Source organism: Elephantulus edwardii, unplaced genomic scaffold (genome assembly GCF_000299155.1).
Source record: "Elephantulus edwardii isolate Elephantulus edwardi_28Jun2011 unplaced genomic scaffold, EleEdw1.0 scaffold00247, whole genome shotgun sequence".
Classification (NCBI taxonomy): Eukaryota; Metazoa; Chordata; class Mammalia; order Macroscelidea; family Macroscelididae; genus Elephantulus; species Elephantulus edwardii.
The window spans coordinates 1,431,817-1,457,369 of NW_006399997.1; the positions used below are offsets into that span (position 1 = coordinate 1,431,817).

Genomic DNA, 25,553 nt, shown 5'->3' on the forward strand with positions numbered 1-25,553 from the left:
AGGAGGGTAGAGAGAATGGTGCAGCAATGAAGGAATGAAAACCCAAAATCCCTGTAAATGTTCATTAAAACTAATAAAATTTAATAATAAGAAAAAAGAATAAATTTGTTGCATTGAACACTGAAAAAAAAAAGAATCTGAGAGGTCCTCTGTATCCATCATCCAATTTTTCTCACTGGTAACATTTTACATAACTATAGTGCAATGTTAAAATGAACCAGTTGACCTTGGTACATACCACAGATGTCACCAGTTTTACATGCAGTCATTTGTATGGTATGTACAATACTTTGTACATGAATTATATTTGTGATAGTGGTGGTGGTGATGGTGGTGGTAATGTTAAATGGCAAGTCATTCTTGACCCAGCAATTCAGATGCAATGGAACCAAACACTGCTCACTGTCACTGTTAATCAAAAACAATATGCACCTGTTCCAACGGACCTACAAATTCTTAAAGACACAAGTACAGATTTATGCATTCCTCTGGCACACCTGTCTTCATCAACACCATAACTTAGAGATATCAATTCTTTGTTCTCTCACATTCCTTGTCCAGCTTTCACAAGCATATGGAGGTAGTTGGAAATACCCTGACTCTCGTCAGGCATACCTTAATCCTCAAAATGTCATTTGTGAATAGTCAGCCTTGTGCGTTAGTGCTTCATTTATCCTTCCTTGGCCATTTTGTCAGCAGCTGTTGGTCAAGGGCCAGCCTACACCTATGACATGAAGGTGGTAGCTGCAAAAAAAGACGAAAAGTCCCTGGAGTTGATCACCTAGGTTCCAGCTTGTTATGAAAAGTGGAAAATACGTGCTAGGGTACAAGCAGACTCTGGAGATGATCCGGAAAGGAAGAGCTAAGTTGGTCATCCTTGCCAACACCTTCCACATTGAGGAAATCTGAAATAGACAGTGTTGGCCAAAACTAGTGTCCATCACCACACTAGCAGTAATACTGAACCGGGCACAGCATATGGAAAATACTACAAAATATGCACATCGGCTATCACTGATCCTTATATTAGTGATTCTTATATCATCAGAAGCATGCTAGAACACACTGATGAAAAAGAAATCATTAATATTCTTCTTCAAAAAGATTGGCTAGAACTTGTTTTAAAACACTAAGGGGGAAAATGTCATCTTTACTTTGGAATATTGTAAAGGGGTCTAGTAGATTTACCCAATAAAGTTTGGCCAGTCATCTGTTTTCTTTTTGTGTGTGTGTGTGTTAGAGTACCGTCAAATCAGATCTGACTGGTACAGGAGGAGATTGTCCCTCCTTCCCCGGCAGAGCATCTGGTGGATTTGAATCGTGCGCCTCTGGGATTGTAGTTGCAGCTTCTTACCACTAGGCCACCAGAGCTCCCCGTCATTTGATTTCTTGACTGCTGCTTCTATGGGTATTGATTGTGGATCCACGTAAAATGAATTTTTTTTTTTAAAGAATTTTAATGAACATTTACAGAGATTTTGGATTTCCATTCATTCATTGAGGCACTTCTCTGCCCTCCTCCCCCCAGTTCGCTCCTCTCTTTCAAAAGTAAAAGAAACACCCCCTGCGCCCCTCCCACCGCCTCAAGTACATTCCACTATGCAACCTTAATTGTGGACTCTTTTAAATTATTCACTCCCTCATCTGTTTCAGTGCAGTATACACAATTTATCCAGTTTTTCTCAGTCTTACCCCAACCCTGATATCAATCCCATTTTACAACAGTGTCACCATGCAATATATCTCCTTTTGCGACTGAGATATTTCACTCAGCATAATGTCCTCCAGGTTCACCCATTTCTAATAATATTGCATGAGTTCCTTGTTTTTCAATGCAGCATAGTATTCCATTGTGTGAATATACCACAGCTTCTCTATCCATTCGTTTGTTGATGGGCACCTGGGTTGTTTCCAACTCCTTGTTATTGTGAACAGAGCCACGATAAACATGGGTGTGCATATATCTGCTTGGATATCAGTTATGGTCTCTTTGCGATATATTCCCAGTAGTGGAATTGCTGGGTCAAATGGTATCTCTATTTGCAACTTTTTGAGAAAGCGCCATACAGCCTTCCACAGTGGTTGCACCATTTTACACTCCCACCAACAGTGAATAAGGGTTCCAGTTTCTCCACAACCTCACCAGCATTTGTTGCTTGCTGTTCTGTTAAATTTTGCTATTCTGACTGGGGTGAGATGATATCTCATAGTTGTTTTGATTTGCATCCCTCTTAGAGCTAGGGATTTTGAACATTTCTTCATGTGCTTGTTGGCCATCTGAATGTCTTCTTTGGTGAAGTGTCTCGATTTTATCTGTTTATCATGATGGCCCAGTTGTGGGAATTTTTGCTTTTTTTGTGTTGAAGTGTAAACCATACTGAAGGCTCTTTGCCCTTTCTCAGTGTTTTAAGTCTTCTTCACTTTCAGCTAATAAGGTTGTGTTATCTACCTATTCACAAGTTGTTGTTAATGCATCTTTACGCAATATGGAGGCCACATTCTTCACATCGTCCATATTCTTAGCATATTTTTTTCAGCATATAGTTTAAGTGTGGGGGAAAATCTATAACCCTGATGCACGTCTTTCCTGATTTTTAACTTGCAAGAGTCTCTTGTTCTGTTTGAATGATTGCCCTTGGACTATGTACAGGTTCCACATGAACAAAATTAAGTATTCTGGAATTTTCCTTAGAACCTAAGAGGGTATGACTTTTGTACTTTGGACATGTTAAGAGGCAGGACCAGTCACTGGAAGAAAAAATATTTTATAAGATGACAAGAATTGATACAGTGGCTGCAATAATGGGGTGAAACATGGCAAAGGATGGCATAGAACTAGGCAGTGTTTAACTCTGTTGTATATTAGGATGCTGTGAATCAGAGCTCTGGTGATGTAGCCCATAGGGAATTGCACTCTAATCTAAATGCTGTGCTGTTCTGGTGGTTAAAAGTCCAAGTGGCTGGAATTCACCTACTGAAGGATATTGAGTATTTCCATTTTGGGGATATTATGAATGAAACTGCTATGTATGGAGGGCTACAAGGTTTTGTGTAAGTATAGTTTCTTTTTCTCTGGGATGAATGACCAAGAATCCAATTTCTAGGTTATATCATAAGTTCATGGTTAGTTTTGTTAGAAAATTGTGTAACAGGCAACACTTAGGTTATGAAGGAGATTTGATCCTGTCTTTAAGAATTTGTAGGTAAATTCGAACAGGTGAATATGGTTCTTAATTAGCCTTATTTTAGTGTGAAAAAGGGTTCAGAGCCTTTTCAGTGATTAAAAATCTCTATGAGCAGCTGGTAGAGTTGATTACACTAAAGAATTTGTTGTAAGTAGGGGAGTTTTTTCAGTTGCTTCAAAGAAAGGCTTCAGACAGTGTTTTCCAGCTTTAGGTATGGTTTAGGAAAGATGGGATGACAGCATCATGCTCAAATTTGGCAGTATCCTGCTGAAATACAGTGTATGTGGCTAGCCACAGTCCAGCCAATAAGCCAGTCTTTTGCATCAAGCTTTTGAATAGAACTTTTTCTGAGTGTCACATTCCATAGCTTCAACCTGTTACTCTTCTCATTCTGGTTACAGTGACAGATCACTTAAATCATAAAAATTCAAGTCTATTCCTGTTTTGGGGAACTCTTGTGGCCTACTTAGCCCCTTGAGAATTGCACTGTTAACCCCTAAGATGGTATTTCCATAGCAGTTTGAATTCACCGCTGGTTCTAATGGAGAAAGATGGGCAGTTTGCTCCACTGTGATTTACAGCCTCCAAAACCCTACAGGAAATGATGAGTCAATTCCAACTAGACAGCAATAAGTTGAGTTGTTTGTTACTTCTGTTTCATGTTGTAGGCCATGACACAATCAGTTTGAAGGTGTTTGTTAAAGAGTATCAGTCAGTAAATAAATCGGATGTTTAAAACCTGAAGACAGTTTATATACTCTGGCTTAATGGGTGGGGGGAAGGTAAAATTCTTAAAAACCTGTTTATGGTTTGTTGTTGTTGTTTGTTAGATGGCACTGAGTCTGTTTTGGCTCTTGTTATGTGCCACTGAGTCAGAACTGACTAATAGCTGACTCTTTCATAGGCAGTAATTAAATTACATGGGAAGAGATTGTCCATCCTTCTTGTTCAGGGCAACTGTTCGATTCAAACTGTGTACCTTTGGGTTGGTAGCACAACTCCTTACCACTAAGCTACCACCGCTCCCTTTTCTGGCTCTTGGTAACTATGTAACAGAATTGTGGGATTGATCCCATTTTTTTTTTTTATTTTTTCATTTTGTGTGTGTACCGTCAAATCGGATCTGACTGGTACAGGAGGAGATTGCCCCTTCTTTATCAGCATTGCGTCTGGTGGATTTGAACCACATACCTCTGGGATTGCAGTGCAGCTTCTTGCCACAAGGCCATCAGAGCTCCCTTTGGATTGATCCCATTTTTGCAGCTAAGATGTCAGTCCATCTCACTGGGGTCTTTCTTTTTTTTGCTGACCCTCTGCTTTCTTTTTATAATTTTTCCAGGGACTGCTGCCCTAATAACATACCTAAAGTATGTGAGATGATGTTTCACCATCCTTGCCTCCAAAGAGTATTCTGGCTGCACTTTGTCCAAGACATGTCTGTTTAATTCTTTGGCAGTTCATGGTATATTCAGTACACTTCTCCAATACCACAAATCAAAAGCATCAATTCTTCTGTCATCTTTATTTATTGTTCAGTTCTCAGGTACTTATCAAGTGATTGAAAAGCTCCTTAGTCTTCAAACTGGAATCACTGGTCCTCAGCACTTTGAAGAAGTTCCTGATAGCAGACTTGCCCAATACAATACATCTCCTGATCTCCTCAAGTCCCCTGCCTCCCATTTTAGGCCTTATAGCAGATCTTCTAGACATGCATATTTTGTTAAATACATCAGAAGCAAAGACACAAAAAGAGCAGCACAAATGAAGTGAGATCCTAGTGTATTGCTAGGAAGGGGTATTTCCTAGAAATATGGATATTGTACTTGGAAAGATGGAGAGTCAGCAAAAGAGAGGAAGCCGCTCAGTGAGATGGATTGACTGATACAGTGACTGCAGCCATGGGCTGAGGGGTGTCATAGGCGATGAGGATGGCACAGGATGGAACAAGGTTCAGATCTGTTGTTCACAGGATTATGGTAAGTTGTACTTGACTTAAAAGGACCCAAGCAACTCGACGGCACATAGCAACAACAACAACAATATAATGTGCACATGTTAGTGACCATCTCAGTTATTTAAATGTGTTTCTATGGAAAGAATCATTGGAGAATCTCAATATAAGTAGTTAAAACCAGGACACACTCTCACTGTGGAACAGATCATCAACTACTCAAGTGCAAGTTCAAACAGAAGCTGGAGGAAATAAAAAGAAATCCATGAGAACCAAATTACAGTCTTGAGTCTATCCCACTTGAATTTAAAAGTTGGTTCTAGGCATTAAACACTAATGATCAAAGACCAATTAAATGGTAGGATAATAGTAAGGATCATCCATAAAGAAAGCAAAAAGTCATTACAAAGAAGGGAGTGGGGGGAAACCCCACCAAAATTAGTATCAAAAGAGACTCTGAAAATTACACTAAAATGTTGAGAAGCCAAAACAAAGGGAAGAAATAATGAAGTGAAAGAATTGAACAGATTCCAAAGAGTATCTTAGGGCGACAAACAAAAAAATCCAAAAACAAGATAAACCAAAGAATTGGGATGAAATGTACAAAGAAGTAGAGTCAGAAAATCAAAAGGGAAGAACTCGTTTAGTATCTCTTGAACTGAGAGAACAGAAGAACAAATTAAAGTCCAAGAGGCAGCAAATAAATATGGAAGAAACACAGAGCCACTGTGACAAAAAGAATTGGTATACATGTAACCGCTTCAGGAAGCAGCATATGACCAAGAACCAGTGGTAATAAAGGAAGAATTTTAAGAAGCCCTGAAGGCACTGACAAAAAACTAGGCCCGGGAATTGATGGAAAACCAGTTAACATATTCCAACAAAGAAGTGCAGCCCTGGATGTGCTCACTAGGTGGTGCCAAGAAATCTGGAAGACAGCTACGTGGCCAACTGACTGGAAGAAATCCATAGTTATTCCCATTTCCAGTAAAGGTGATCCTACAGAATGTGGAAATTATTGAACAGTTAATATCACATGGAAGCAAAATCTTGTTGAAGATTATGAAAAACTGGCTAAAACAGTGTATCAACAGAGAACTGTTAGAAATTCGTGCTGGGTTTAGAAAGAACAGGCTGTGACATCAGGAATGACATTGATAATATCAGAGGATCTTGGCAGAAAAGATCAGAAGGTTGTCTATCTATGTTTTATTTACTATACAAATGCATTGGGTTCTGTGGATCACTACAAATTGACTAACATTGAGAAGAATGGGAATCCCATTCATGGGCATACTTAATTGTGCCTGTGCAAAACCTATACCTAAAAGGTGGGAGGGTCAAGGCTGCTGTATCTTTCTCCTTATATATTTAGTCTGTATGCTGAACAAATCATTAGATGAACTGGAGTTTATGAGGAAGACTCATCTGCTATCTGTATTATGCAAATGACACAGCCTTGCTTGCTGAAAATAAGGAGCACTTGAAACCTGTTGTAAAAGATCAGAGACTTCAATACTGATTGCATCTCAACATCAAGAAAATAAAAGAAAAATCCTCACCGCAGGGCTAATAGGTGGCATCATGATAGATGGAGATAAGATTGAAATTATCAACAATGTCACCAATCCACAATTGGATCCACAATCAGCACTCTTGATACCAGCAGTCAATAAATCTAAAGGTAAGTTGCTTGGCAAAATCTGTCAAGACCCTCATCAAAGTACTAAAGAGCAATGATAGCAGTTTAAAGACCAAGGTGTGCTTGATCCAAGCCATGGTCTTCTCAGTTGCTTGCTGTGCATCTGAAAGTTGGACAGTGACTAAGGATGACAGAAGAATTGATGACTTTGAGTTATGTTCTTGGAGATGAGTACTGAATATCCCAATGTCTGCCAAGAAAACAAACAGGTCTGTCCTGGAGAAAGTGAAACCAGGTTGCTCTTTGGAAGCAAGAATGGTGTGAAGCTCTGTCTCACTTATTTTGGGTATATTGTTTGAAGGGGCAGTTTTTTAGAAGAAGACATCATACTTGGAAAGATGGAAGGTTAGTGAAAGAGAAAGACCTTCAACAAGAATTGACACAGTGAATGTAACAATGGGTTCAAGTGTGTTGTACATGTGGCATGGCCAGGAGAGGACAGGGTTCAGGTCCATTGTTTGTAGGGTTCCTTTCTTTCTCTTTATTTTATTTTTTTATTTTTTTGTAGGGTTCCTTTGAGTGGCAGTCAACTTGAATGTACATAGCAAAAAAACATCTGAAGGTGCAACAAGTAAGAACTAACTATTGAGTATCACCTAGAGGCTTTCCAGTCCAAACTTGTTAAGAGGGTCGTGTACTACAAGAGTGAACTTGTGTCTTTTCTTATTGCCAAATTAAATGCAGCTATTCATTCATCAAGAACAAACAGCTTTTAGGGTGTTCAGTTGTCGAGGTTGGTGGGCAAAAAATACAGCCAAGATGCTGCGGAATCTGTTGGCTCTTCGTCAAATTACCCAGAGGACCAGAAGTACTGCTTCACGCAGACAGTTTGAAAATAAAGTTCTAGAAGAACAAAAGCTGTTTCAGGAGGATAATGGAATTCCAGTGCATCTAAAGGGTGGGGCAGCTGATGCCCTCTTGTATAGAGCCACCATGTTTCTTACAGTTGGCAGAACAGCATATGCCATATATCAGCTGGCTGTGGCTTCGTTTCCCAAGAAGCAGAATTGACTTCAAGTTATCATCCCAGCTCTGGCTTCAGTTTAATTCCGTGCCCTGTGGACCAGTAATCTGATCAAAAGAGCTCTTCTTTGGGGATCAGTATTTATTGACTTGCACTAACTGTCACCAATAAAGCAGTCTTTACCATGGAAAAAAAAAAAGAACAAACAGCTTTGTCTCCAGTTGTAGCTGCTTCTGCTTCCAGATGTAGCCACTAAAGTGCTAACAAATGCAATATAATGGATGTGCTTCTGTTAGTAATTTTGAAACTGAAGCTCCACATCATTTTTCAAATGACGGTCTTAGCTTAAAAGTTCTCCACCATATTGAACATATGAAAAAGAAATTTGTTGACCAGAGGCTCTCATTGTTTAAAATTTTTTCAGTGATTGTAATTTACTGTGTTTAAATTGTGGTTCTAAGGCTATTCCTGGTGCTACTTATTATGGTATGATTTCATGTGTTCACTAGCTGTTTCTTGGATGTGAGTTTTTAAAAGACAAATGTTTTGCTTAATACAAAGGAATCACTGGTGGGTACTGTAGACTTTAGAGTCATTTAGACACCAGTCTGCTATCCAGTGTGCTCAACAGAAGGAATGAAGGACTTAGCTGATTATATTGCTGACCAACAATATGTATAACCTTTAGGGGTTTGCTCCTGATTGTAGAAATAGTTAGCACCAAGCCCAAGAAATATTTTCATGATCATAACTTAATGTATTACCAACTGGTTATGAAAACTACACATCTGAAGTTTCATAAGATCAACTGTAAACAGGCATTCTTTCCAATTATTTTTCTCTTAAAGCTCCTTTGATTTGGTCGTCATTGGTGGTGGAATTGTGGGGCTTGCCTCTGCCAGAGCACTCATCCGGCGGCATCCAGCACTTTCCATTGGTCTGCTGGAAAAGGAAAACAAATTAGGTACGTATGATCAGTGGCCTAACTTAGTATCTGCTCATTGTGTCTTTGCTGAGTCTTTCATACTCAGTGCCGCTGTTAGTACCTTACCTTAGGTTCTTTTGAAAGCAGACTTGGAGACAAGGATGTGGATATGTAGATAATTTATTTGAAAGGAGGCAGGGATGAAGGAGTGGTAAAGTCAAACTGGAAAGAAAGAAAGCAAACCAGAAGTAGTACATAATGAGTGTCACAGCTGTCAGCTTCATTGTGCTGGGACTCCCTCAGGAGATATCTGTAGTTTCTCAAAGTTGTGCTCATTTCTCTAGCAGCTTCTGTCATTAGGAAGGAGTTCTGGGAGCCTAGTCAGCAGGGAGTTACAGTACAAATCCAGAGGTGGCGCTCAATCATCAGCTCCGAAGGGAGGAAGAGGGGGTTATCTTGTGTGTGTGATGTACAGTGTCTGAAAACCCACTGGAGAGTCAGCTATGAGTCAGTTCCGGCTGTAGGGCGATGAGTGAGTACCTGCCCTTATTGGTTGAGGATTGTCCCGGAGCTTGTTGAATGGCCTCTGCTCTACTCTAAAACATTAGAAAAAGTCAGAGTGGGCCCTTGAAGTGATTTGCTGGCAGCAAGAGTTAAGTCTCCTTTAAAGTTGTAGCTCCAGTTAGAGGTGAACTAGGGGGATATGACATGACACCAAGGATAGCCACTGTAGGAACTTAGAACTCCAAGAACACATTTAGATGTGATTTTAAATGCTGTCGTCTCTAATAGCTTCAATTCTGTAAGTGTGTTTCCCTACCTCATAGTTCTATGTGTGTGATGCCCTTTTTTCTTACCCAGTTTTCTTTTGTTCTATAGCTGTTCACCAGACTGGACATAACAGTGGTGTCATACATAGTGGAATTTATTATAAACCTGCATCTTTGAAAGCTAAACTGTGTGTTCAAGGTGCATCCCTCCTCTATGAGTACTGTGACAAAAAGGGAATTCCCTACAAGCAGTGTGGCAAGGTATGGCATTTTACTCAGTTCCAGAGTGATTTATTCTATTTGGTTTTGTAGGTAGTGAGTTAAATTACAGCTCAAAAGTGATGGTTCAATTCCACCAGGTATTTTTATTTATTCCTCAGGAGGATGATGGCAAGCTACTCACGTGCAATTTACAGCTTCTGAAAACCTGCTGAGGGGTCTGCGAGGAGTCATTTCCTATTTAGTGGCTCATAATATTAGCAGTGTTTTCTTAGTGATGTTTAATATTGACTTTTTTAAAAAAAAATGTCCTCTTCTTCCTTTGGGGTGTTTTTATTTTAAATCTCAGTAATTTATAAATTCTGGTATGAGCTCTGGTGGCCTAGTGGATAAGGAACTTTGCTACCAGCCCACAGGCAGGTGGCACTAATCTGCCAGCTGCTTCAAGGGAGAAAGATGGGCATTCACCCACCATGTGACTTAGAGTCTCTGAAAACCCACTGGAGGGTTGTTATGACTAGGTTCTGACTTGACGACAATGAGCTGAGTTTATTAGATAATAAATTATGGTATGACTGGCTGTAATTTTTTAAGTAATATTGAGATTTGGTTGATTCTGCTCTGCTACAGCAGTTTGAACCTCCCAGTGTTCTGACAGTGAAAGATGTGACAGTTTGCTTCCATGAAGATTCACATCCTCGGAAGTCCTCTGCCTTGTTTGTTGTCATTGGGTGCCATAGCGACCCTGTGAAGAACAAATCGAAACCTTGCCCTGTCCTCACAGTCTCCATCCATCACTGGAGGGTCACTATGAATCAGACTTTATTTGACCAAAGCGGGTTTGCATTTTTGGTTATGGTACCATTCATCTTTATAATCTATGTCATTTCATTTTTAGTGCATTCACAGAGTTGTGCAATCCTCATCAGTATCTAATTCATCAACTCTGTTGGCATGGTCTGTAGGAAGTGGCTCTGCTTACATAAAGGTGGTGCCTCTGGCAGTTCGAACCCACTAGCCAGCTTTTCAGGAGAAGGATGGGTAGTCTCCTCTGGAAAAGCTACTGGTGGGTCAGCTCTGAGCTGGTTCTGACTCGATGGTAGTAAGTTTAAGGAGCTCTGATGTTGTAGGCCCTAACGCATTGTACTACTAACCCAAAGGTGGTGGGTGTCTCTTTCGAGGCGCGAATTCATCAGTGCTTCTGAGAGAGAAAGATAGGTAATCTCCTCCCATATGATTTATAGCCTCCAAACCCCGATAGGGTCAGTTAAGGATCAGTTATGAGTCAGTTCTGACCAGATGGCAATAAGTTTTAAAGGTCTCTCATACCTGTTAGCAGTCACTTCTATTCTCTCCTCTCTCAGTTCCTGGAAAACACTGCATTGTTGTTTGGGCTGGTGAGAGTTGAAATGACTCATGGCTGATCTTTTGGCAGATTTTCAGAAACTGTAACTCTCGTGGGAGAAAATTGTCCATCTTTCTCCCTTAAAGCAGCTGGTGGATTAAAATCTTATGTCTTTAGATTGGCAAGTCAGCTCCTTAACCACTAAGTTTCACCAGAGCTCCCTTGGCAAATACTAATCCAGTTGTTTTATGTATATGGATATGCTTGTTGTGGACACTTCATATAAATGGAATCATGCAATGTGTAGGCTTTTGTACTTCTCCATTTTACTTAGTATATCTATGTTTCATTGACTATGCAAAGGCATTTGACTGTGTGGATCACAACAAATTGTGGCTAACCTTGACAAAAATGGGAATCCTAAAACACTTGATTATGCTTTTGCGAAACTTGTGTTTGAACCAGGAAGCAGTCCTCAGAACAGAACAGCAAAGAAACACTGCACAGTTCAAAATCAGGAAAGCAGTGTGTCAGGGATGCATCCTGTCTCCATACCTTTTCAATCTATATGCAAATCAGATCATTTGAGAGACTGGAATCTATGAGGAGGAGTGTGGTATCAGGATTGGAGAAAACTCATCAACAACCTACGTTATGCAGGTGACACAATCTTGCTTGCCGAAACTGAGGAGGACTTGAAGCACTTGCTGCAGAAGGTCAAGGATTGTAGTCTTTAATTTGGAATGAAGCTCAACATCTCGAAAACAAAGATCCTTACCACTGGGCCAATTGGCAGCACCATGATAGATGGAGAAGAGATTGAGGTTAACAATATCAGCTTGCTCGTCTCCAGGATCAACACTTGACACCAGCAGTCAGGAAATGAAAAGACTGGGAAAGTCAGCACTGGGAAAATCTGCTGTCAAGGATCTCTCCAGAGTATTGAAAAGAGTACTGATGTCAGTCTAGAGACTAAGGTGTGCCTAATCCAGGCCATAGCCTTTGCGATTACTTACTCTGCATCAGAGAGCTGAACAATAACTAAGGATGACAGAAGAATTGATGCCTTTGAGTTGTGGTGCTGGATAAAGGTCTTGAACATACCATGGACTGCCAAAAAAAAATAAGTCTGTCTTAGAGAGGATTAAACTATGTTTCTCCTTGGAGGCTAGGATTTTTGAAGCTCCATCTCACATACTTTAGGCACATGACCAGGAGGGACTTGGAGAAGGACATCATACTCGGAAGGGTGAGTGGACAGCACAGGATAAGAAGACCTCCTATGAAATGAATTGTTACAGTAACTGGGGCAGTGAAGGTGTAGGTGTGTCGGAATCAGTGAGATTAGCTCAGGACAGGACAGGCCTCAGAGCTGTTGTAAGTAGGTTCTCTACAGGTTGCAGGTGACTTGATGGCACGTAACAACAACATAATGTTTCCAAGTTTGTTATGTATTACTATTTATTTTCAGTATCAGCTAATATTCCCATTGCTTCGATATACAACTTTTTGTTTTTTATCAGTTAATCTGCCTTTTTGCTGGTTTCTATATTTTGGTGTTTATCAGTAGTGCTGCTCTGAACATTAATGTGCTTTTTATTTAGATATATTTTTAATTATCTTGAGTATACACCTAGAGGTGGGATAGACATGGTAACTCTGTGTTTAACATTTTGAGAAAATTACAGATTTTTTTCCTAAGTGCTGCACCATTTTACATGCCCAGCAGCAGTGACTGAAGATCCCAGTTCGTCCACATCAGCATTTGTCATTTTCTGTCTTTTTTTATTTTAGTAGCGTGGTCCATAGGGAGTTGCACTGCTAATCCAAAAGCTGCGCCCCTCTGGTGGTTCCAATCCATGGGTGCCTCTGAGGAAAAAAAGATAAACTGTTTCCTCCCATGTGATTTACAGCCACAGAAACCTGCAGGACGGTCAGCTAGGAGTCCTTTCCAACCAAATAGCAATGAGTTTGACCATGGTTTTTCTGTTTGTTATTTGTGTGGGATGTTCATTGTGTTTTTTCAATGGATGTGAAATGGCATTAATATTTTATATCTCATTGATTAATATTTTTGTACATCTTTTCATGCACTGATCAACCATTTGTATATCTTCTTTGGGAATATATTTCATTCAAATCCCTTACCTATTAATTAGCTATCATAGTTTTATTATCAAACTGTTCTTTTCTGTAGTTTTGAACTCTTACTTGGTATAGATGTGAAAACAGTAGGTGTCAGCGTCCCAGTGTATTTTCACAGAGGGATGAGTCCTCATCAGCAGTAACTACAGAGCAAAGATAATTACACTGAAGTCACCCCCCCAACCCCACAATGTCAACTCCAGTACCAATCATCCCTTCCACAGTTCTTGATGCCTACTACTACTGTTGTTGTTCAGAACTGACCCATAGCTGACCATCCAGTAAGTTTTCTGAGGCAATAAATTGCACAGAAGGAGACTGCCCATCCTTCTCCCGTGGAGCAGCTGGTGGATTCGAACCATCTGCCTTTGAGATTGGAGCACAGCTTCTTACCACTAGGCCACAGAGCTCCCTGTATCTTCTGTTGTTGTTGTGTGTCATTGAGTCAGAAATGACCTATAGCAGACCCTCTGGTGGGTTTTCAGAGGAAGTAAATCACACGGGAGATTACCCATTCTTCTCCCACAGATTAGCTGTGGATTCAAACTGTGTGCCTTCGGGATTGCAATGCAGCTTCTTGTCATTAGACCACCAGAGGTGCCTATCCCTAGGTTCAGTAATTTACTGCAATGTCCACACAGAACTCACAGATCATACTCATGATTATGGAGTTAGTTAGCAAAATGACAGATTATAATTCGGATTGGACACATTCAGGACACGATTCTTTAAGCAGGGCAACCTAGAGCTTACAAACAGGCCTTTCTCTTACCATCATCTTCACAGTCTTGACTTCTACTCTGGTTTGGCAAGTGTTACAAAGCTCCTTTGAGTTCTACCAATTATGTACCACCCCCACTGTGCCTGAAGACTGAATGCACTCAGTTCTAGCTCTCTGGGCTGGCAAACCCAACGCAGCTCTATTTTACACCAGTATCTGGTTCTTCACCACCTCTGCTGCTCTTGTGCTGCTGCCACCACTATTGCCCTCTGGACTGCTTGCTGTCTAGGCTGCCATGTCTTGGTCTTGATCCACCTCGTGCCGGAATCTCTCGCCCAAAGCACGTGCTGCATTCTCTGGTGCTGCTTTCTTTTTCTTTCTTTTTTTTTTTTTTTTTTTTTTTTTTTAGCTGGTGCTGCTTTCTTGATGGAGTGAACTTCCCCTTTTCTGCCTGGAGCCTGCTCAGTTGAAGACTAGTGGGATGGCAAAACTGACCAATCCCCATGTTAGCATTTTGTACATCTTAATTGCATGTTCCTTTCCAAAATATTTCCACCATACTTAGCAAGATAGCCAATCCATCTGGTGGGCAATACATATTAACATTTGCATAGTCCTACCCAACCCAATGGGAGTCCCAGAGTACATAATTGTGCTCATGTGGAACCTATACCTTGACCAGGAGGCTGTTGTGTGAACCAACAGAGCCGGGGCACACTACTGCATTGTTTAAAATAGAGAAGGGAGTGCATCATGGTTGTATTCTTTCTCCACATTTATTCATTCTTTATGCTGAGCAAATCATCCAGGATGCTGGATTCTAGGAAGAGGAGTGAGGCATCAGGATTGGAGGGAAACACTCATCAATAACCTGCCTTATGCAGATGACACAATCTTGCCTGCTGAAAGTAAGAAGGACTTGAAGCACTTGGTGCAGAGATCAAGAAACACGGACTTTCGTATGGATTGCATCCCAATGTCAAAAAGACAAAGATTCTTACCACCGGACTGATAGGCAACATTGTGATGGATGGAGAGGAGATTGAAACTGTCATCAGCTTCATCTTGCTTGTATCCACAGCTAACACTCTTGGTACCAGCTGTCAGGAGATATGGAGATGCATTGCACTGGGAAACAACTTACAAATTGCCGAAGAGTGGTGATGCCAGTTTGAGGACTAAGGTGCATCTGATTCAGGCCATAGTCTTCCCAATCAGTTGCTGGAGCTAGACAATGAATAAAGGTGACAGAAAAAGAATTGATGCCTTTGAGCTATAGTATTGGAGAAGGACCCTGAACATCCCATGGACAGCCAAGAGAACAAACAGATATGTCCTGAAGAGGGTGCAGCTGGAGTGCTCTTTGGAAGCAAGAATGATGAGGTGCTTCGCCTAACATACTTTAGGAATGTTGCTAGGAGAGGCTATTCCTTGGAGAGCGACATGATGCCGGGAAGGGTGGCAAAGGAGAGAAAGACCCTCAACCAGGTGGATTGACACAGTGACTGTTGCAAGGGGCTCTTTTTATCAGGAAATGTGAGGATGATACAGGATAGAGGTTCACATCTTTTGTTCATAGGTTTGTTATGAGTTGTACCTGACTCAGCACCTAACAGCAACAACTCAACCCAATGTGATTTTCTGGGTTTCTTCTAACATCTTCTAACATCCATTTGGGTTTTTTCTTTCTCTTCTTTCTTTGTAAATATTTGCCTCTCTTCATGGCTGATATCCTTGATGTCAACCAATGCCTTGTCTGGTCTTTGATTGTTGGTGTTCAGTGCTTTAAATCTATTTTTATGATCATTTTAAAATTCAAGTGGAATAGACTCAATATCTTATTTTGGTTTTTGTGGACTTCTTTTAATTTTCTACAGCCTCAGTTTGAACTTGCATATGAGTAACTCATGATCTGTTTTACTGTCAGCACCTGGTCTGGTTTGAACAGTTGATATTGAGCTTCTCTGACGATTTCTCTACAGATAGTGTCACCATGAGTTGTGCTTGACTCCTCAGCACCTCTTGTTAAGGTGCCATCAAGTCAAGTACAACTCTAACAAACATATGAACAAAAGATCTGAACCTAGTCCTGTCCTACACTGCCTTCACACTTCCTGACACACAAGGCCCATTCATTGAAGCAGTCACCGTGTCAATCCACTGGTTGAGAGTCTTCCTCTCCTTCACTAACCCTCCACCTTTCCCAAAATCATGTCCCTCTGCAAGGAATAGCACCTCCTAGCAATATTTCCAAATCATGTGAGGCAAAGACTCATCATTCTTGCCTCCAATGACTACTCTGGCTACACCCTCTCCAAGACATATATATTTGTTCTCTTGGCTCTCCATGGAATGTTCGGCATTCTACTCCAACACCACAGCTCAAAGGCATCAATTCTTCTTCTGTCATCCTTATTCATTGTCCAGGTCTCCGATGGATAGCTAATAATCTGAAAGACTATGGCGTGAATCAGATGCACCTTAGTCCTCAAATGGCCATTTCCTTAATTATTTGGAGAAGTCCCTAACTGCAGGTTTTCCCAATGCAATGTGTCTCCTTATTTCCAATACTGCTCAGACTAAGGGTGTTACTTGTGGATCCAAGCAAGATGAAGCTGTTAACAGTTTCAATCTCCTCTCCATCCATCATGATACCAACTTTTGGTCTAGTATACTTACCCAGTGGTAAGAATCTTTGGGTTGTTTTTGTTTTGTTTTGTTTTTCATATTGAGAGGTAATCCATACTGAAGCCTACGATCCTTGATCTTCTGCAACAAGTGCTTCAAGTCCTCCTCTCTTTCAGCAAGTAAGGTTGTATCATTTGCATAACTCAGGTTATTGATGAGTCTCCCTCCAATCCTGATGCCACATTACTCTTCATAGAGTCCAGCTTCTTGGATAAAACCAAATTTTAAGCCTCATGTAACAATGTTGAAAGATGTTATGGGCAATATATTGAATGACTCAGAAAGTATCAAAATAAGGTGGAGGAATACACAGTCACTCTACTAGAAGGAATTGATTGACAATTGAAAAATTTCTGGAAGTACCATATGAACAGGAGCCAATGGTAATGAAAGAGGAAGTAGAAGCTGCATTGAAGGCATTGGCAAAAAAATAAGGGCCGGGAATCGATGTGATACCAATTGATTTATTTCAGTTAACAGTCTTGGGTGTACTCACTGATCTGTGCCAGGAAATTTGGAGGACGGCTGCTGTCTGGCCAACTGATTGGAAGAGGTCCATGTTGTTCCTATTCCTAAGAATGGTGATTCAATTGAATGTGGAAATTATCAAACAGTATCATTGGTATTACACGCAAGCAAAATACTGCTGAAGATCATTCAAAACAGCTGCAACAGTGCATAGATACGGAATTGCCAGAAGTCCAAGCAGGATTTAGAAGAGGCTGTGACACCAGGGATATCATTGCTGATGTCAGATGGATCCTAGCTGAAAGTAAGAAATACCAGAAGAATGTCTGTTTGTGCTGTATTGGACCGTGCAGAGGAATTTGACTGTGTGCATCTTGACAAATTGTAGCTGATATTGAGAAGAATGGGAATCCCAGGGCTCTTAATTGTGCTTATGAGGAGCAGTTACCTGGATCAGAAGGCTGTTGCGTGAATGGAGCAGGGGAGCACTGCATGGTTTAGAGTAGGGAAGGGAGTGCTTCAGGGATGTATTCTATCTTAATACCTGTTCAATTTATATGCTGAGCATCAGCGCCTAACAACATTAATAACCAACCCAACCACGAGGAAGCTCTGGTGCCTTAGTGGGTAAGGAGTTGCCCTGGCAGCCCAAAGGAATATTCAGATCCACCAACTGCTTCACAGGAGAAAGATGGCCAGTCTCCTCCCCTGTGATTTACAGCCTCTGAAAACTCAGTGAAGGGTCAGCTATGAGTCACTTCCGACTCAACAACACATGATAGTAAAAACCACCAAACCATATAGTGAGATTTACACTGACAGTGCTTAAAAAATGTTAGATAATTAATTATCCACTACAGCACAATATGATTTGCAAATATTTTCTCCCTTTCTATAGATTTTCTTTTTACTTTCTTGGGTTTTTTCCCAGATATTATACTGAATATTGGCAAATTTTTGCTGTGGTAGTTTCATATGCTTTCATAGGAAGAAGTAGGCCATTCTGTTTGGGGAGAAAAAAGGTTAAAAACTAAAACCACATGTGCTTTTCAGCTCCTCTGAAAATTGAGAGGTAATAATTATAAGATACATGCTTACAGATGTGTTATACATGTAGAGACTATAACAGCAGACTTAATAAAGTTTATAGATACATGTAGAGACTATAACAGCAAATGTAGAATTTGAGGCTGTATCTTATCTGTGGGGAAGATTTTTTTTATTTTTATTTTATGCTAATTTACTTACAAAGTTTGTATTCATTATTTTTCATACCAGATCTTTCCTGTTTCCTTTACCCACCCCTCCCTCTACACATCAGATTGCGCGATCCTATGACCATCTTCACCCCTCTGCTCCTCCCTTCCTCCTTTGGATCCTCATACACGTTTTACTAGTTATCTGTCTTCCTATTGCTATAATAATGGTGTTATTCAGTATTTGTCCTTCGGGGACTGAATTAGTTCACTCAGCATAATGCTCTCCAGTCCCTCCCAAGTTAGGTAGTGATTTTCAAAATCATTGTTCCTACATGTTGTGTACTATTCTATCATATGAATATACCATAATATCTCAATCCATCCAATTGTGGTTGAACATTTGGACTATTTCCATGTTCTTGCAATGGTGGCAAATGTTGCTATGAACATTAGTGTACAAATCTCTTTTTGTGCCTCAGTTCTCATTTTCTTGGGTATATTCCAAACAGTGAAAGAGCTGGGTCATGTGGAATTTCTATGTTCAGCTTTTTGAGGAAACACCAAACTGCTTTCCAGAGTAGTTGTATCATTTTATAATCTCCAACAATGTATAAGAGTTTCTGTTTTTCCACATCCTGTCTAACACTTATTATCTGATGTCCTGTTAAACTTTGCCACTGCTACTGGGGTGAAATGGTATCTCATTGTGGTTTAGATTTGTATCTCTCTTATTGCCAGTGATTTTGGAGCATTTCTTCATCTGTTTGTTGGCCATCTGAATATCTTCCTCTGAAAAGTCTTTCCCTGTCTTTTGTCCATTTTGTAATTGTGGGGAAGATATTTTTTAAGACAACTTTTTAGTAGAGATAATGAGGAAAAGTAGATAAATGAAGAAAAAAATACATTTTTCAAAATTGACTTACTGCCTTACTGTTGACTCTGTTTTGATTACGTGTTTAATTAAATCCATGATTTCTGTCTCTTTTTTTCAGCTTATAGTCGCTGTTGAACAAAAAGAATTTCCCACACTTAAGGATCTGTATGAAAGAGGCCTTCAGAATGGTGTCCGGGGTCTGAGACTGATCCAACAAGAAGAAATTAAAAAGAAGGAGCCGTATTGTAGGGTAAGTGATTCTTCAGACACACACTTTTTCAAAGGGATAGTTTCACTGAGGGTATAATCTTGCTACATAAAAACTAAGGATGCGGGAGCTCTGGTGGCCTAGTGGCAAGAAGCTGCACTGCAATCCCAGAGATATGCGATTCGAATCCACCAGGTGCTCTGCTGGAGAAGAAGGGGCAATCTCCTCCTGTATCAGTCAGATCTGATTTAACGGCACACACACAAAATAATAAAAATTTAAAAACAAAACAAAACAAAACAAACTAAGGATGCAAGAAGGATTGCACTGCAATCACAGAGGCTCGCCGTTCAAATCCACCAGATGCTCTACTGGAGAAGGAGAGACAATCTCCTCCTGTACCAGTCAGTCTGATTTGACGGTACACACATACAAAATAATAAAATTAAAAAAAAAAAATTTAAAAAAAAACCCCAAAACTAAGGATGAATTTTTAAGAGGCAGGAATCATATACTCAGATGATTCTGTCACAGAATCCATGAGGTGACAGATACAAAGGTCATTTCCACAAACCCTGGATACCCACTGTCTTCCCTTGGTGAGAAAATACCAACATTTATCAACATACACAAAAGCAAGACTAAGTGTGAGGCTTCATGGCATGAATGGTGAGAAGTAGTTGGAGAAATTACATATGAGACTGGAAAGGCAGTAGGCCCAGCCAGGGCAGCTAGCATTCATAGTAAAGGTTTTGAAGTTTATTCAGCAGGCGTAGGGAACCCCTGACATTTTTTTGAGGCGATAAGCTATAATATCTGATCTGTATTTTAGGAAGATAAAGTTGGCGTCAGTACAACGGGTAGGTTGTAGAGTCTTGCTTAAAATATGCTATGGAGAAAAATCAGATGTCCTTTCCTCTTTATTCATGAAGGAGACAGGAATAATAATATAGTTGTTACTTTGTGTTACTTTTCACCAGAGGCTGTCAGTTCAACCCTACAGTTCAACTGACTCTTTCAGAGGATGGTCTTATTTCTCCCTATCCTTACCATTTTTGATAGCTGAGGAGCAGAGTATGACCTTGAACTCAATGCTAGGTATGGGTTTTCAAAAGCTTGGTTTAGAGAAGCGATTTCTAGGAGACAGCCTGGAAGTTAAGTGGAGCATTATTTTCTTCATATCTCCAGCCCGTCAGAGTGGTACACTTACACTGCAGTGTTTTGCCCTCCTCATCCTAGTCCCCAACTCCAACTTACTTTTTGGCTTAAGCTTTAGTTTTGTGGCGTCAGCCTGTGGGGAAGGCTGTTGTGTCATATACCCTGCAACCTCAAGGTAAGGATGTGGTTAATGACGTGTTGTTTTTCTTTGTTACACAAGAAACGGATACTTTCTTGAAACTCAGCGCAAAACTCATTCTAGTGAGGTTAAAATTGTCTCACATGTCCCGCTTCTCCAAGTTGCTAACTCCATTTCTAACACCAACTTCTCCTGCCCTGAGACTCTTCTTCCCATCTTTGGGTTCTGTAATGCTCCTGTGATGTCTCACAGAACTCAAATGGTAGTTATAATTAAGTGGTTTATTGGAGGAAGTAACAGGTTACAGTTTAACATCAGGATCAGTTTGGAAGTAACAGGATTCAACAACTCTGGAGACAACGCCAGCTTTGTCAATCAATAGAGTTTCCCGATAAGACACTTCTCATGTCCTTTTCAATCTTTCCTGCTGCTGGGCCTTCTTTTGGCCATTGCTGACAAGCCGTGCTTAGGTCTTTGCTGTTTGGCCCTTATCTCTCTGATTCTGTGTGCCTGCAAGCTCACTGTAGCCATCTGCCAGCCCTGTGGATCTCACAGATTGTACCGCTGCTCTTCTTAACCGTTGTATTGACTGGCACTGCCCTTTGTTACCTGTTGTTGTCCTCAGTATTACAGATCTTGATTCAAGTATTACAGCTTTTTGAAAAAGTCTTCCTTCTCTCTTACTCCATGCATTTCTGAGAAACCTGAGGGTTGATTAGCTGCTTATAAGAAAGTTCCTTTTTTTTTAAAATCTGACCCTTATTTATTATTTATTTTATACACACACACACACACACACATGAATCTGCTTTATGCATAATAATAATTGGTTCTCTCAGATAATTATTCTATTAGAAATCTTCTAAAAATAGATTCAGGCAAAAGTAGCCATTTCTGCACTCTACCAACTATTTATTCACCATTGTGACCTTCTTACTAATTCCAGCTGTGTGGTCATCCACACTATTCAAAATAGATATTTAACTGCATTAAGGTGAGAAAAAGAGGCTGAAAGAAGCCACAGATTTAGAAAAATGAAACTGTGTATTTCACTTGCATCAGGTAGACAGCAGATAGGGCATGAATCTCAGAGCTCTTTTACTGCAGTGTGAGGGGCTTCTGAACAGCAAGGATGATGGTGTATCGAATAGGAAGAGCTGTGTGTGGGATTCATTTAGCCTCTGCCTTTCTTGGGCTCTTCAGTGATTCAGCCAGGGCTGCCTTGTCACGTCTTCAGCCAGTGTGGAGCAGTGTAGTTTCCAGGAGGCAGGCAGAGCTTGTTGGTGATACCAGTGTTTTTGATGGTTGAGGCCTTTTAAGCCGTTTGTTGTTTTGGTTTTTGTTTGTTTGTTTGTTTTTTACCCTTTTGGTGACCAAGGAGCTAGAGGCAATGGCAGAAACACAGCCAAAGATCTTGAACCTGATGTCTACAATCTTTGCTTTTCCATCTACTTGGATCTGTAAGTTCGTTACATTACCACAAACCAGAACCCCCATCAATTCAGTTCCAGCATTCTTAGACGTTTTATTGAGTGACCTTCCATTTCAAGGATTTTCGTAGTGATCAGCAACCTTCTTGTGATAGAGCCAAGCCAGAGCCGATAGTTGCTAACTAGGCAGGTGGGGACTCCGGAGCAGCAGAGCAGACACTGCTGCTCCAGCTGCCATTATCTGCGCCTTAAATAAGCTTCTCAACAGTTTCAAGGTATAGGCCTCCATGGTTCCCTTAGGTAGACCAACCGAAACTCAACTCTTTGCTGTCCGGTCAGAACTGACTCATAGTTGACCCTCCAGCAGGTTTCCAAGAGGCTGTAAATCGCGTGTGAAGACATGGCCTGAAGCAGCTGGTGGGTTCAAGCCATTGTTTTTGAGTGGGCAGCACAACTCCTTACCAACCAGGCCACCAGAGCTCCCTTTGTTGTTAGGTGCTGTCGAGTCGAGTAGGACTCGTAGTGACCCTATGAACAACAGATCTGAATCCTGCCCTATCCTTTGCTATCCTCTCCATCTCTGACACACTCAAGGCCTTTGCTGCAGTTACTGTGTCAATCCGTCTCAATAGGAATCTTCTCTTTCGCTGACCCCTCCACCTTTCCAATCATAATACCTTTTTCCAAGGACTAGCCTTCCCCAGCAACCTGCCCAAAGTATGAGAGACAAAGCTTTTCCATCCTTGCCTCCAAGGACCACTCTGGCTGCACCTTTTCCGAGACATACCCGTTTGTACTTTTGGCAGTCCATGGGATCTTCAGTCTCTTCTCCCAGCCCCACAGTTCAAAGGCATCAGTTATTCTTCAGTCATCCTTATTCATTGTCCAGCTCTCAGAAGCATAACAAGTTATGGAAAAGACCGTGGCCTGAATCAGGCTTAACTTAGTCTTCAAACTAACATCATTTCTCTTCAGTATTTTCGAGAGGTTCCTGACAACAGACTTGCCCAAAGCAATATGTCTCCTTATCTCCTGACTCCTGATACCCAGGCTGTTGATTGTGGATCCAAGCAAGATGAAATTAACAGTTTCAGCCATTTCTCCATCTGTAATGATATCGCCAGTAGCTCAGTGGTAAGGACCTTTGTTTTCTTGATGTTAAGGCCATATAATCACTTATTTTGCTTCATCAACTGGCTCCTGCAAAGTCACTTATTTTTAGGGTAGTTTGACACACCCTATTTGCACAGTAGAAATAGTAGTTGGGAAATATGACCTTGGTGATTTAACCCCCACTTCGAAAAAGAAACCTTTGCTGGAGACCACATAGTAGAATTTTGCAAAACTGGTGATTTATTAATGGAAAATCCCTTTTTTCAGTAACATGACAACCATACATTTGGACCTTACCTGATGGAATATACAGGAATCAAATCAAGCACATCTGCAAAGAGCTGATATAGAAGCTCAATATCATCAGTCAGAACAAGGCCAAAGAATTACCCTGGACCAGACCATTATTGACTTGCATACAAGTTCAAATTGAAGCAGAATAAAATGAAAATAAATCCACAAGAGCCAAAATAACAATCTTGAGTATGTTATTGTTGGTTTTGTGTACCATCGAGTCAGAACTGACCCAAAGCTGACCCTCAAGCAGGTTTTCAGAGGCATTTAAATGCACAAGAGGAAATTGCCCAAACTGCAGAGCATGTGGCAGATTTGAACTGCATGCCTTTGGAATTGCAGTGCAGATTCTTACCACTAGACTACCTGCTACCTGAACTTAGAAATCATCCTGAAACAGATTTGGCACATTGAACACTAATAACTAAACACTAAATAGGTTGTGGGATGAAACCATGCGTGAATGAAGGGAAAGGTTCAAAAGGCAAAAGATAAAAACAAAAATGAATATGAGAAGAAACTCAGAAACTTACTCTTGATACATAAAGAAGCTAGAGTGAAAGGAAGAAAAGATGAAGGAAAAAATTTCAACAAGAGCTTGAGAAGACAAAGTAAAACAGTGTATTGAAACATGCTCAACATTTCTCAAGCTGAAAGACCTGGAGAAAATGCCACGCCTAGAACTGCCATATTGAAGGACTCTATGGACAAGCACTTGAAAATTTTCTTTTCTTTTTTTTTTTTTTTAAGAATGAAGAGGGATTTAAAAAAATTTTTTTATTATTAATTTTAATGAAAGTTTACAGAGATTGAGGATTTCCATTCATTCAGTGTTGCACTTTTCTCCCTGCCCACCCCTCACTCCCCCCAGTTTGCTCTTCTCTTTGAAAAGTAAAAGAAAAATTCTTTCATTATTTTACAATCCCTTCCCCCAAGTCCCCTCCACTATGCAGCCTTCATTCTGGACCCTTGTCATGACAATAATACCTAATCACATATCCCTTTTAAACAGTTTTTTCTCTCATCTGTTTCAATGCAGTATACATTATTTATCCTGTCTTTCTCAGTCTCCCCCCAACCCCGATGTCAGTCCTGTTTTACAACAGTGACACTATGCAGTGCTTGTCCTTTTGTGACTGAGATATTTCACTCAGCATAATGTCCTCCAGGGTCACCCATTTTGAATAATATTGCATGAGTTCCTTGTTTCTCAATGCAGCATAGTCTCCCATTGTGTGAATATACCACAGCTTCTCTATCCATTCATTTGTTGATGGGCACTTAGGTTGTTTCCAACGCCTTGCTATTGTGAAAAAAGCCGCAGTAAACATGGGTGTGCATATATCTCCTTGGATGTCAGTTATGGTCTCTTTAGGGTATATTCCCAGTAGTGGAATTGCTGGGTCAAATGGTATCTCTATTTGCAACTTTTTGAGAAAGCACCACACCACCTTCCACAATGGTTGCACCATTTTACACTCCCACCAACAGTGAATAAGGGTTCCAGTTTCTCCACAACCTCGCCAGCATTTGTTGCTTGCTGTTTTGTTAAATTTTGCTATTCTGACTGGGGTGAGATGATATCTCTTCATTGTTTTAAACATTTTCTGATATTAATAAAAAACTACAACCTGCAGGATGGATTACAACTCAACTTAAAACAAAAATGTTCACTACTGGACCAGTAAGCAGCATTATAATAAATAGAGAAAAGATTAAAGTTGTCAAGGATTTACTTTTACAATCAGCCCCCCTTCGAATCCACGGTCAAGAAATCAAATGGCATATTGCATTGGGGAAGTCTGCTGCAGACGAGCTCTTTAAAGTTTAAAAAGAAATAATGTCCTTTGAGGATTACAATGTACCTGACCTAAGCTTCATATGTATTTTAAAAAGCAAATAATACATAAGGAAGAATAAATTATAGTATTAGTAAAGGCTCTATGAGGAGAAATGTGGGGTCAAGATCGGTGGATGATTTATCAACAATCTGCGTTATGCAGATGACACAGCAAGCCCTGCTTGCTGAAACTGAGGAGGACCCGAAGTGCTTGC

At 40.4% G+C, this 25,553-nt stretch overlaps 1 protein-coding gene across 1 annotated transcript in view; it reads left to right on the forward strand.

The window, feature by feature from the left end:
- The window catches only part of L2HGDH (L-2-hydroxyglutarate dehydrogenase), an 80,812-nt gene that overhangs the window by 14,415 nt on the left and 40,844 nt on the right, over positions 1-25,553 (forward strand). Inside the window, exons 2-4 of the mRNA XM_006899219.1 lie at positions 8,651-8,766; positions 9,607-9,758; positions 19,275-19,406. Of these exons, the coding sequence (XP_006899281.1) occupies positions 8,651-8,766; positions 9,607-9,758; positions 19,275-19,406 (400 nt within the window). The remainder of the gene's footprint in view (positions 1-8,650; positions 8,767-9,606; positions 9,759-19,274; positions 19,407-25,553) is intronic.